This window comes from Anabrus simplex, chromosome 1 (assembly GCF_040414725.1).
Source record: "Anabrus simplex isolate iqAnaSimp1 chromosome 1, ASM4041472v1, whole genome shotgun sequence".
NCBI classification, from domain to species: domain Eukaryota; kingdom Metazoa; phylum Arthropoda; class Insecta; order Orthoptera; family Tettigoniidae; genus Anabrus; species Anabrus simplex.
This window is the reverse complement of record NC_090265.1, coordinates 1687684153-1687698240: the sequence shown is the minus strand read 5'-3', so window position 1 is coordinate 1687698240 and position 14088 is coordinate 1687684153. Positions and strand designations below refer to the sequence as shown.

At 37.9% G+C, this 14088-nt stretch overlaps 1 protein-coding gene across 1 annotated transcript in view; it reads right to left on the bottom strand.

Annotated features, from left to right (window-relative positions):
- kel (kelch protein) overlaps positions 1-14088 on the bottom strand; it is a 162303-nt gene that overhangs the window by 35958 nt on the left and 112257 nt on the right. The window contains exon 10 of the mRNA XM_067138413.2: positions 7728-7868. Within this exon, the coding sequence (XP_066994514.1) occupies positions 7728-7868 (141 nt within the window). The remainder of the gene's footprint in view (positions 1-7727; positions 7869-14088) is intronic.

Here is a 14088-nt window from a genome sequence, read left to right as displayed (position 1 = left end):
TTATTTTGAGTAAGATACTTTTGATGATGGGAATTAATTTAGAAATTGGAATCTTTGGGTACATGTTTACGATATCAAAGGAGTGAAGTGAGTAGTGAGGTTGCATGTTAAATTTATTAAGTTTGTCTATTAATTCAAAGGTATTTCTAACCGACTTATTGGATGAAAAACGGTAATTTTTGCTTAGAAACCTTTGAATAAATTGTGCAGCTTTATACAAAGGACTCGGTCTAAAATTGATGATTGGACGAATGGGAGCACCTGCCTTATGAATTTTTGGAAGAGCTCTAGCTGTACGAAGCCCAGGATTCATACTTATAAGCTGGCTTTATTCATGTTCAGTGAGTAGGAAGGAGGAGTTTTTTAAGGTTTGTTTAAGGAGTCTTTGGACTTTTTGTGTGGGGTCTTTTTTAATTATGGAAAAGGAACTATCTTTAAAGAAGTTTGATGTTTTACTGATATATTCATTCTTATCGATGATTACGGTCGTGTTGTCTTTATCGGCCTTGGTCACTGTACCGGGCGGTACACCTCCACACCGCTAATTCAAAATGTGCGCCAGTTGAAACTCCTCTGTTGGAGGAAGTCTGAACTTTATCTACGCTATTAATTCTCTACTTTCTCTGAAGATGTCACCACATGGAAAACTTTGAGTTTTTGAACTGTGTCATTTGTGATGTGTTTTTGTTTCGCTTGAAGTAAGAAGTGTGAACTTTCTCTTCTAGAGAACACTACTGAAGATCAACAATAGTGCACCCTAGTGCGGAGTCAAAGAACTATTTTGTTGGAGAAATTTTTATTTCAAATGTTTGTTTCTTGCTAAATTTCTTTCTGTTATTGTTTAAGTTGGCTGTATACCCCTCTTTTCCCCCTTGTTTTAGATTTATCCAATCCCGAATTTCTTTTAGTAATTTCCGACCAATCCGATGTATCTTCCCCCATCTTGGATATGTTTCTGTACCCGAGCCAATAAAAAGTTTGTGGGAGGGTGTTTTCATTCCCCTAACGCCTAGAACCTTCCGCGAGAGGATATAAACTGCTGATTTTAGGGTCTCCGGGCCACTTCTGTTCCATCTTTCAGTGTATAAAGTACATAGCAGGAGGCGGGAAGCGCCTCTTTCCTCGGCAGCGGTCATCAATAAGGTAATGGCCGATTAATAAATTCTTTCTTTGCTAGCTCAGCAGTTTAACTCTCGGGGCGGGTGCAAAGCGTTCCTCCATGTAACCTTTTCCTAAAATGTAACGATCTTTTCTTCTATTCTCTTTTAAGCTGCATATTGGGATAGAGAGTGCTAACCCTCTCGAGCTCCCACTCACATTGTCTTGAGGTGAACTTATTTTCTCAACCTATTCTTCGTTAATGTAAAACAAATTGATCTTTTCTAAAGTCACCTCGGTAGTATGGGATTAGCCCTTGCATTAGTGGCCTAGAGCCAGATTAGGTTTTTAAAAACAAGTGTATTAGGAGTGCAAGATCGCCTCCTCTCAAATTGTTATTTTAGAGGTCATGTAATTGCCCATTTTTATTTAATAGACCTCAGTAGGTTGGGTATTTTACCCCTGTGTCTATGTCCAGTGAGGACAACTTGAAGGTGGAGTTTGGTGTGGCCTGGGAGAGGCTTAAATTTTGAGAGCGAGTGGCTCTTTTGAAAATTCAGTGTTGTATGCCTCGTGGAGGCTTTTCAGTGTAATTTGGAGCAAGGGCTCCTAGGTATGAATGGGGTTTTCTGCCCCTCTGTTAAAACTTGTGTTTGGGGTAAAACTGAGCTGATTGCCCAAGCATTGTGAAGTCAGGGCGCGAAGCCCAAATTCTGTAAATATTGTAACTACCCCTTTTTGACTTGCTACTTTGTACCTGCCATGCTTGTTATTTCTTTGTTTTCGAAAAGAAAATATAACCTTGTTAAATTTTAAATTAATTTTACATTGCACTATAATTTCGTAGCTTGAAACCCATTCACACCCGCACCTTCTTTCACCTCTACCTACCACGGAAAAACTCCGTAACAGTCACGATTAGGTCGTTGTCCTTAATTTTTTTATTTAGGGTGTGCAGGAGCTTCAAAACGGTTTGTACATTCCTATTATTAGAATTGGCGGGAAAATTAGGTGAATTAATGCGAAAAAGGATCTTGTGTGTCTAAAGGCGTTTTAGAGATAGCTAATTCCGATTCTGTTATCATTGTAATAATTGAATTGGTTGTGTTCAAATCGGGCCAGTTATGTTTGGGTCCCTTGGCTAAAATACCTTCTTCATTTGGATTTAGGGGAGTATTGGATAGGTTGATTACGGGTGGATGAAAATGGTTACGATCGTCTGCTGGTCTACTATTGCGTCTAATTTGATAATCTTGTGATTTGGATCTCTTTAACTTCTCCAATTTATTATCCAAAGTATGTTGTTTCTTGGTTAAGTCTATAAATAATTTATCTTCAACTGATGGGAAGAAGATTGTCCAATGCACTTTAGATAGCAATTTTGTTACCGCAAGGTGAGACTCGTATAGTTTGAGATTAAGGAATGATTTTTTCCTATAAACAAACGTGATTTCATCTTTCAACCAAAATTTATTAGTCTTAGTTTGAGTTTTGGAAGTTTGTGACGTGATACGTTTCTTTTTGTTGTGTCTTAAGAAATTTGGCGTTAAATCAAACCGAATACACTGTTTGAGAAAATCTATGTCTTTGCCTAATTTGGCTATTTTCAACTTAATGCCTAGATATTGAAAGGCTTTGTGTTTAGCTTGGTTAGCGTCATCATTCAAAGTAATAAACTTCATTGTTAGGTTCCGTATTGAGTTAAGACTATGCTTAAAGTAAATACAAAATTTTAATATTCCACCTTCTCAATACTAAAAAATCATTTGATGTTTTACAAAAACATAATGATATTAATAGGTACTAGTTTCGGTCCACTGTGGACCATCATCAGCCTAGCCAAATTACAACAGTAAAAGAGTGATATAATAAAGTAAAATAATGTGGAGAAATGAGGGAGGATCTAAAAGGATGGAATGGTGGTGGAATGACAGACAAAAGTGAAAAACCGTATATGCGAATTATGATAAAAGTAACAGAAGTGTTCACATTGACAAGTAAAATCTTTGTGAAGTCACGTAAAAACTCTTGATGAGATAGTCTTTGGTTGACAGTTACTCCTGTGTTGCACAATTAAAATTTATAACTAAGTATATGCTTCTAGAAAATTCTAGATGCGAGTTCCACTTTAGAGTAGAGGGAAGAGTTGTCCGATGAGACCAGATTAAAAGTTGACAAGTTGGACATGTTCTATGGTGGAATGAAAAGCTTGCTGTGTTAAACAGAAGTAGTCTCAGTTCAATCGGAACCCCAGTGAACCTGGGGAAAGAAGTTAGTATTAACACGAATAATCAAATAGAGAACAAGCGAGGCACCGGAAAATATAAACGATGACTCACCTTGTGCTGCGTGGAACAAACTTGCTGTGTTGAATGCAACTTACGGAGTGAGCGTAGCGCGGAGTAGATCAGCGGGAGAGAGGGTAGGTGAATACGGAGGGGAGGAATGATGTAAGTGGTGGAGGGTGGGAGGGATGGGAAAGGTTCAAGGCAGGGTGGATGGGAGAGGAAGTGATGGTGTTTGTATTGGCGCACTGGACTTCATTCATAAATAAACGACGTTACTTCGGCTCAGTGGTTCTTCAATTGGATACCTGCATCTTAAAGGAGCTAGCATATTCCAGCAACTCAAGGATTCCTATCTATAACATCTTTTTAATATGCACTGGACTTACTATGAATCTCTTTCAGAGAGTTATTTTTTAACATAGTGCTGCACAATATCTCACATGGTATGTACTTTTACGAGACTGTACGTGTCTTTAGATCGTTTAATTTCTTCGTTATTTGTGTTTTAATTTTGCTTTAGGCTGACGATGACCTATTACTAGGTCGAAACTAGTCCCTAATCATTTATGTAATTTAAACTATTTACATTTTGTATTGAAAAGGTGGACCCAAATAATACATTAATTTACTCTATTGTAATCACAGTTCAATATGGATCTATCATTATGAAACTTATTTCATTTAATTTAAGTTATTTAGGCCTTTTCAATCATGATACTACCCGCGTTTCGCCCCAGTGTAGCAGTGGGCTCATCAGCTGGATTGTTACACCTTTCCAAGACGCTGGCGGCTGGCGGCTAGTGTGTGATTGAGACACCACTACAAGCCTCCTATGTAGGACAATGCAGTGATGGTGCACTAGGGGAAGCACCTGCCTCTACTTGTATTAGATGTTCCCCGTTTGAGATACAGCCATGTTATCTATATTAGTTTATTTATTTTATTTTTAGAATTTGTTTCACGTCGTACCAACACAGATAGGTCTTATGGTGACAATGGGATAGGAAGCGGCCATGGCCATGCCTGGTGTGAAAATGGGAAACCACGGAAAATCACCTTCACGACCAAATATTTCAATCGTACACCCAAGTGGGTAAATACCTAATGTCATTACAAATTTTTTTAAACCTTTCATCTGAAGGATTTTATATTCAATTGTAAACCATAAGCTAAGACAATGTGATGAATTTTGTACAGTTAATGTTAACCATAATGCCATGACTATGTAATAACTTTTATACCGCATGTTTTGTACAACCTTATGAACTGTTTAAAAAAATATATTTATTAATGAACATTTTGTTGTCAATGAATAAGTCAAATCATCATCATCATCATCATCATCTTCTTCTTCTTCTTCTTCTTCTTCTTCTTCTTCTTCTTCTTCTTCTTCTTCTTCTTCTTCTTCTTCCTCTTCTTCCTCTTCTTCTTCTTCCTCTTCTTCCTCTTCTTCCTCTTCTTCTTCTTCTTCTTCTTCTTCTTCTTCTTCTTCTTCTTCTTCTTCTTCTTCTTCTTCTCCTCCTCCTCCTCCTCCCCCTGATACGTTTCTGCTTATGAAGGTTGCTCAAATAAGTCAAATATTGGTTATAATGGCTGAAGACGACTTCTAGTAGGTTGAAAATAGTACCGAGATGTTGTAATACAGTAGAACCCCTATTTAACGTTTTTATAGGGACCCGCTATTTTTAACCTTAAATAGAGGTTTACCTTAAATCGAGGTTTCAGTAGAAAGCACAACTTTACCAGAGATATTTGCCTGTTTTAACATAAATTGTACTATCATACATTATTTACATACTGACAGCAATAAAACAAGGAGATACCTACCCTACACACTGTATTATAGTTACAACTTTGTACAGTTTGTGCTGGAGATTACTCTTGTGTTAAAATGCCCTTGCTATCTAAGCAAGAGACCTGTATTGCACTATAACTAGCTTCGGCTAAGACTGTTCTTTGAAAATAAATAAATAAATTTAATCAAATAAATGCTTGGGCACGCCCTAACAAAGTTGTTCCTTTGCACTATTATCAGATAACAGACCCAACTGAATAATTGCTGAAGACACATAGATAAGGAAATGTAGTTGCTAAATGATGGATCATTAACTCATACATGCATCTTCATTGTACACTGTTATGCCTTTTAGCATTCAATCTGCAATCTGCAACCCTCTGCGAATTAACTAAGTACTTCGATAATCCTCTCTTTGTAACCAGCTATGTAGCTTCTTTTATACTGACTGGCAAAATTTATAGATCACTTGAATTTTCAAACAAACAACATGTTAAATTATTGTGGAACATTGGTTTTATTGCTTACACTGATTATTTTCATGAAAAAATTATCTAAATAAGGGTAGCAATAACAGATAACAATTACTTACAAACTTTTTTCATGAAAATGTTCAATATAAATAACAAAACAAATGTTTCACAATTTAACATGCTTTTTTCTTACAAAATTCAAGTGATCCATTAATTTTGCCAGTCAGTGCAGTTGCACACCTCTTAAAACTTTGTCTCCCTCTATGTCTCTTAATTGGTTGAGATATTGTTTTCAATGTTACTGAGGAATATGTTTGCTATTATTCCTGATAATAGTGAGCCCATGGTTAACCCTTCCTTTTACTATATTTTTGTTAGTGAATGCAAAACCACTTTGGTTTAAGTTTGTTGTAAGATACCAAATTTGCACAAAAGCAAATTAAACGGTATGAAACAGCAATCTGTTTGTTTAAACATTTTTGTGGATGTTTTCCAAGCAGTGGTCATTAGCACGTATTTTCTAATTCTAATACTCTAAACACTCATATTCAGTTTCATTCTTAAAAATTGTAATAGCGTCATTCCAGAGGCTTGTGGCAACCATTTCCATTTTCTTACATCAAACTGCGTCACCTAACCTAGGTTTACCGTGCACGTATTATGAAAACATATTTCAATCTCCTTGTAGAATAATGATAACCTTTTCACTGTAAATTTACATAGGAACAGCCTTTCTCAAATTTAACAAGAAGCAAAGTTCATAAACAAACCTATGAAATTAGTTATTCATACCACTGTACCTTGAGAAGAAGTATCACATTCTTACTTTATTTCAGTACATAGTATTAAAATTAAGCAATCGTTTACTTCGGCCTTTATTTCTAAGGAGTTAACAACTGCTGTCACTGCACTCATTGCTCAAGATCGACTTGCTCATACGCATCAAGCAAACGATACGGAAGATAATCGATCGCATCCAATATAAACGCTGAAGTAGAGTGTATGCATATTGATAACGGATAATAAGTAACATTCCAGAATATGCCTGTAATAACGGAAGAATCAGTAAAAGGGTTCTCACTGTAACCGAAGAATACTGCACAGATTAATATAGGAATTTCCGAAGGGCATAATAACACTGTCATTAAAACGGGGGTTCTCTTCTCCTGTACGTGTATCTGAGTCCGACATTACTTTAGCCTTAAGCGCGCGCGCCCAAAATTCTGCCTTGAATCATCCTTAGCAAGCTTATGATGTCTTTTTCATAGGTTCTTAATATCCCATAACCAAAACGAATAGAAATAAACATTTGAGAATTTTAAGATTTCTTTGCTAAATGCGGGCTTTGCCCTATTGTGAATTACGTTAAATAGAATATAAAATTGCAATGCTCTTATGGGATCATTTTCAGGACTTGAAATTTCTTCTGTTCTGTTAAATGCGGGTTTACACTAAATCAAGGTCACGCAAAACTGTATTTAAATAACTTACATCTTCAATAAATGTGTATTGCTTAACTTGATATTGTACCATGTAAATACTGTGGAGAAGTTTTTTGGAATTGACCCCAGGCTTTTGGCTTGAAATCTAGTTATTAGAAACTGTATACCACCACCTCTCCTACCTTGCTGTCCAACATTCTGATGGTGAAATTTTCTTTTCTACCAACAGGACTCGAACTGGCTAACCATGGTGTCAGACCACAGAGGCTTGATGCCTTAATGATCATGGCCACCACGCCATGAAGTCCTCAAGGCCCTAAGTGATCCTTGTTCCTTATACTTTACAAGCAAACAGATAACAGCTCTTCCTGTTGCAAGTGATAAACTCTTCATGCAGACTCTATTTTGAGAGGAAGCGACTACAACAGACTTATGAACATTAAAATAAGAATGATGCTTACGATAGTTAAGCGAAACATGTCCCATCTTACAACGCCTGTTGTAATGTTTATTTCCTAAATATAAGGAAAGTTAAGTTTTGGAGAGGTGGTGTTAACTATTATTCTTATTTTAATGTTCATAATCTGATGTCCAATACAGTCTACAATGAGATTTATTACAACAGACTTACCGCATACAATAGGCCATTTACCACTCCAACACCTACACTACTGCGCCGAGTAGACATGGGAGCAATCATTCGCCATTCATGACTTCGAGGGTCATACATCTCGGCTGAATTAAGGCCTGTAGAGCCATCAAATCCACCTACCTGTTAACAGAAAAGGGATTCTAATATCAGTAACAAGCAAAGTGAACACATAAACAACAGTGAAAACAGTGAAAACAGTGAAAACAGTGCAAAAACAAGCTAGAACATCTTCCAAATACACGCAGGTTCACAACATGTGGTGCACAGTAGGGGCAAAAGATCTTTTTAGGTTGACACCCCGAATAAATAGCATTTTGTAAATAAAAAGTAAAAAATAATAATAAATAATAAAAAATTTCTGAGAATTAAGGATGAGAATGACTGGATGAAAATGTCATTTCAGAATTAAGAATGAGAATGAAAGTCAGGACCACAAAGGGATGGAGTGGTCAAATAAAAAATGTGCTCATATTAGATTATCTAACCTTCAGAGACAATGTCGCGCTTTTGCCAGGCACTCCTCACATGACCGCAAAGCAAGCTGAACAATAAAAAACCGTGGCTGTCAGAGCCGAGCTAAGAATTTCCTTTGGGGTGAAAGGGGGAGGGGAGTGGACGCATTATATGGACTCAAAGTGGATCCCATAATGAAAACTGGAACTAAATTTGGGAAAATCCAGTGTGTTCAGAAATTTACCATATTTACCTGAATAATCCCCGCCGTCGAATAATGCCTGCACCCTCATTTTAGGAAGGCTCATTTTGATAAAAAAATGAAATGAACTAAAATTCCTTCCATCGAAAGAGTGACATAGACATAAACAAATATTTCGTATCACTCCGCGAGGTTCACGTGGTCTTTACGCAAATATCACTGCTATGAAAAATATTTTCCATGAAAATGAGCAAGTAGCCCTACTCATGTGACAGCTATTTCATTAATCTGAACTTCCAATAGGCTGAATTCCCTGTAGATGGGAAGATTCGTTGTCTCTTGCATCACTAGAATCCTCTCCTAAATTACTTACAAGTTCGTCACACTCCACGTCTAAAACACTTCTCACACGTGGTCTCTTTTTACTGGACAGTAACACGACTGGTAGTGGATAATTCTTTTCGTGCAATGTAAACACTTGAAATAAACACACCGGCGAAATCAGATGTTAGTTTTGTGATACAGTAAAACCTCGTTAATTCGAAGTCTTTGTAATACAGAAATCAAACTTCCAATTACGTGAGTTCGAATTAACAGCCATCTTGTAATTCAGAAATGCCAACCCTCGCCAGTTTTTGCAGATACTGCTTCTCCACGTACTGCCTGCTACACGATATTGTGGCGTTCCTTAAAATGCTGAATACAAAAAAATTAAGATTTCACTCTATTTTCAACTATGAAAACACACTACAGACACACCGAAGTGAGTGAAAGTGTGGAAAACTACCTCTGCACGTTCCGGAAGAGTCGTTCTACCATGACGCGGAGAAATTTTGAATTTTAAATTACTCTGTAAAATACTGTACTACTGTATTTCCCGGCATAATCGTCGCACTTCTTTTTACCAAAATTTTCGAAAAAATAGTAGGGTGCGACCATTATACGAAGAATTTTTAATACCAGTATTTGTGTTACTCAAAAAATTTATAACTAAATTGTATTTGATACAAATTTAAGATGCACGTAATACTCGCGTTTATACATCAAAATAATTAAAATAGTCTAAAACAAAATTCATAATTATTCACAACAATTCGGCGAACGTTTTTCCAACCTGAAAATAAAAATGAAGGTATTAAGTTAATTGTCATTAATTTGAGTATTAAAGTTAAAATATTACACTTGCAAAAAATGATTGCCTGTTGTGAAATACGGACTTACCAGTACACAATTTATTCCAAATCTCCTGTGTCGCTATCGCAGGTTTTGGTATCTGATGCGCCGTCCTCGCTGCTGTTAATACTAATATCAGATTCTTCGTCTCTCTGCCACACTGCGTCATCTTCGGATCCGTCTAGTGCATTCGAAATCCCAGTCCTTTTGAAACTCTTGGAGACTAGTTCAGGTGGTATAAGATCCCAACTCTTCATCACCCACGAGCATAACAAGTCCAAGGGTGGACGCCTGATGTTTCCAGCGGACGTCAATTGCTGATCACCGTTCATCATCCACTCGTTGTAAAATCGACGTAAGTGGTCTTTAAAGGGTTTTTTAATACATACGTCTAGTGGCTGCAAAGTAGATGTTAGGCCACCAGGAATGACTATCTGTCGTGTCTTATTTTTCCTGAGAAGTTGCTTCACTTCGTTCACGAGGTGACCTCGGAAACTATCTAAAACAAGCAGAGCTGGGTGTTTTAGTAGTGCAACGGGTCTTCTATCCCACACAGTTTTAACCCAGTCCAGCATGAGTTCTACGTCCATTTAACCCTTTGGTTGCACTCGTACATGAACTCCACGGGGAAACTGTATATTCTTAGGCAATCGTTATCCTCTTGAAAATGATGTAAGGCGGCAACTTTCTTCCGTCAGCTCTAATGGCTAGCATTGACATGCATCGCAACTTCTCACTACCGCTGGTTTTCATTAATACACTCCGTGATCCTTTTAGTGCAATAGTTCTGTTGCGAGTCATATCAAAAAAGATTGGAGTCTGATCAGCATTACTGATTTGAGAAAGCAAGTACGAAGTTTCCTTGCACAAACATATGACAAATCGGTGAAAATTTACAATCTTGTCCGTGTAATCAGCAGGCAACTTTTGGCTTAGCGTTGTTCTCCTTCACACTGACAGATTGTGTCATCACATAAACCCCTTAATCCACCCAGGACTCGCCTTAAACTGAGTTATGTTGTGTTTGCGCGCTACCTCCCGTCTCTTAATTTGTAACATTTCATATGATACACTGCAGCCATTGCTACGTATTTCATTGACGTACATAAACACTTCTTCGTTAATTATAGGAAACTTCCCTGTTTTAGGACCTCTAAACACACGTCTAGAAGGGTTTGTGCTTTTTAGCTTGTTTTTAAATTTCCGCCAGTCACGCACCAACTTTTCACTCACTGAAAATTTTCTTTCTGCAGCTCTGTTCCCGTGCTGTTCAGCGAAGGCAATTATGCTTAGCTTGAAACCCGCAGAATAGTTTCTAAATTTACCCATAATCGCTTATAAATATTTCACACATTAATGTTTTGCAATATAAATGACTTTCTGTAATTGTTTCTACAAACAGCCCAAACTCAAATTAAAAACTTAAATTCTCACACACACACATCTAAAGTAATCACGTCAGTCAGAAACAAACAAATGCATCTGTGATCTGTCCATTCCAGAGCAGCCAATACTGTTGGGCAGCAAGGAAGCATGCAGCAATTTGTTAGCAGTTCAGCTTGTTGGTTGTGACACACTAGTGCACTTGCGCAAAGCTCGCAAACATGAGCACGGACGTCTTCATACAACACTCTAGCTAGCGCGGTGTAGATCTACTGTAGCTGACCGTGTTCCGAGACGTAAGTAACAAACATTCATTTTTTCACTTTCTTTTAAACATACGGTAATTAGGTTAATATTTTTTCCCAGTTATTGATGATTTTACATTACATTACTGACGAGTTTATAAAATAAAACTTTAATACCATTGGATAATAATTATCTTGACTGCTTGGGTAAAAGTTTTCATCCCATGTCCGGACACTTATGACGTAGTAGTAAGATAAGAGTCTAGCGATGACAACTGACCGTGAGCTGAATAATTCCGTGGAAATCTGTGTTATCGTCTTGGATTTCACTTCGTGCGCAATAACGCAGGAGCCAGCCCCATGGTGTAGGGGTAGCGTGCCTGCCCCTTATACGGAGGCCCCGGGTTCAATTCACAGCCGGGTCAGGGAATTTTACCTGTATCTGAGGGCTGGTTCGAGGTCCACTCAACCTACGTGATTACAATTGAGGAGCTATCTGACGGTGAGATGGCGGCCCCGGTCCAGAGAGCCAAGAATAACGGCCATGAGGATTTGCCGTGCTGACCACATGACACCTCGTAATCTGCAGGCCTTTGGGCTGAGCAGCGGTCGCTTGCTAGGCGACTGTTGCGCCGGGGGGCGGGTGGTTGTAATAATGCAGAATTCTATCAGACCTCTTGTCTACTAGAAGACAAGTGTGTGTTGGTACCGGTATTTCCTGGCGACGTTGCCGATGAGCGATAACTTACAGCCATATGTATTTCAAATGAGAACTCATAATATGTAGGTGGTAAATAAATTGTACACTGTCTCGCGACCACGTTGTCAAACTGCCGATAGCCTACCGGTAAGCCATGCGTCGTACATATACTGGTATTATTTATTTATACGTTTGTAACATCTCGCAAATGTGACAGTGTTGCCAAATTTCCCATAAACCATACATGTATTTAAATTGTGCATTCATGTGCAACTTACATTGCAGTTCTATTTACCTTTTAACCAGACTGGTGAACACAATTTGGACGTGCGATGATTATGCGATTAAATGTTTAAAGTCCGATTTTTGTATTGAAAATAAAGGATGCGACGATTACGTGGTGGCGGTGATTATGCCGGGAAATAAGGTATTTAAAAAAATGTAAAGTCAGTTTAGAATTAAGTCAGAATTGTTTTCCGTTTAAATATGACATATGGGGACAGTTTTCTTCCATCTACGGTTGCACAAAACATAACTGTATACTCAGCATCATGAACTACTTGAGCCAGGAGCGTGTTGCCAACCTTGACGCAAATAAAACCCACACCCCAATTTCGTGCCTCAAAATTTTTAAAAAATTATGCAGGGATTATTCGCAAACATACGGTAAGTACCTGGGAGAAATTCTCATCTCCAATGGGAATAAGAGGGATGTTCTAAAAGAACGTGTTAAGAGGATGGCAATGGCTTTCAGATTATGTAATTGAACTTACAAATCCTAGTCCATCACCATTCAAGCCAATTTAAAGCATTATTTTCTTTGTGGCCAGAACAGAGAGTGTCTATGCGATGCAAACCCAGACAAGGATGACAGATTCAGTCATTGATAAAAGAGAAATAAGATTACTTGGAAAAATTTTGGTCCTAAAGAAGTTACTATGAGTTAATGGGGATTCGCTTTCTATGAACGCTTCAAGAAAATAAACCTGGAGAGACTGGTCCACAAGATGCTCACCCTGTGAGATGGCTATGGGAGGCATGCAAAGAAGCGAGTGTTCAAGGTATGAAGAAAATTCAAGAATGAGGGATACACCAGAAAAACAACTTGCCAAGCCAGAAAACATCTCAGCAGAAAGGCGAGAAAAGACAAATCAGGACTTAAGAAACTTTGGAGGGCGTGCAAAGCAAAAATCATAAGTCTGAGGGATAGAAGGACAGGTGTCTTGCATAATCATGCCTAAAGATGGCCATAATGAATGGGGAAAAAAATACTGGATGAATAAATTTATCAGCAAAACATGTGTGGAACTCCACGGAGGGGATAGCTTAGCATTACACCAGTCTTACAGTACCATGTCCCCAGGCAAAGTTATATCAATGTATCTGAACATTCCTGCCTGCATTCTTGTACCAGCCAGGCTGAGTGACTCAAACGGTTAAGGTGCTGGCCTTCTGACCCCAACTTGACTAGTTTGATTCTGGCACAGCCCAGTGGTATCTGAAGGTGCTCAAATACGTCAGCCTCATATCCGTGGATTTACTGGCATGTAAAAGAACTCCTGCGGGATTAAATTCTGGCACCCTGGCATCTCTGAAAATCAAAAAGTAGTTAGTGGGACGTAAAGCTATTAATATTATTATTATTATTATTATTATTATTATTATTATTATTATTATTATTATTATTATTATTATTATTATTATTATTATTGTTGTATCAATAGCTAGTAATAATAGAGCTGAGATAGAAATAACAAACAGAATAACCAAAGGCTCTAAATTTTACAGTATCGTTAGACACCTACTATGAGATGAGAAGGTCCTACAAAGAACGAAAATGATCCTGTACAAGTCATATTTCATTCCTATCCTTACATATTCTCCGGAAATCTGCACACTAACATCAAAGGATTGTAGTAAGATTCAAGCCTATGAAATGAAATTTCTTAGAACTGCCCTCCAAAAGACTCCCAAAACACTTCATGTATATTAAGACTAATGTCTCAATACATGCACTTTCTTGCAAGATTTTTAGAAAAGTAACTTATTTGCAGTGGCGCTTGCTCCATCATGACCCATAACATGACCTGTTTGATGTGTTGGGGCATAGGAAACAGATTGAAAATGAGTTAGGCTGATGACACACGGAGCGATTTTTGCCGAGTCGGCAGCCGCGTCGTCGGC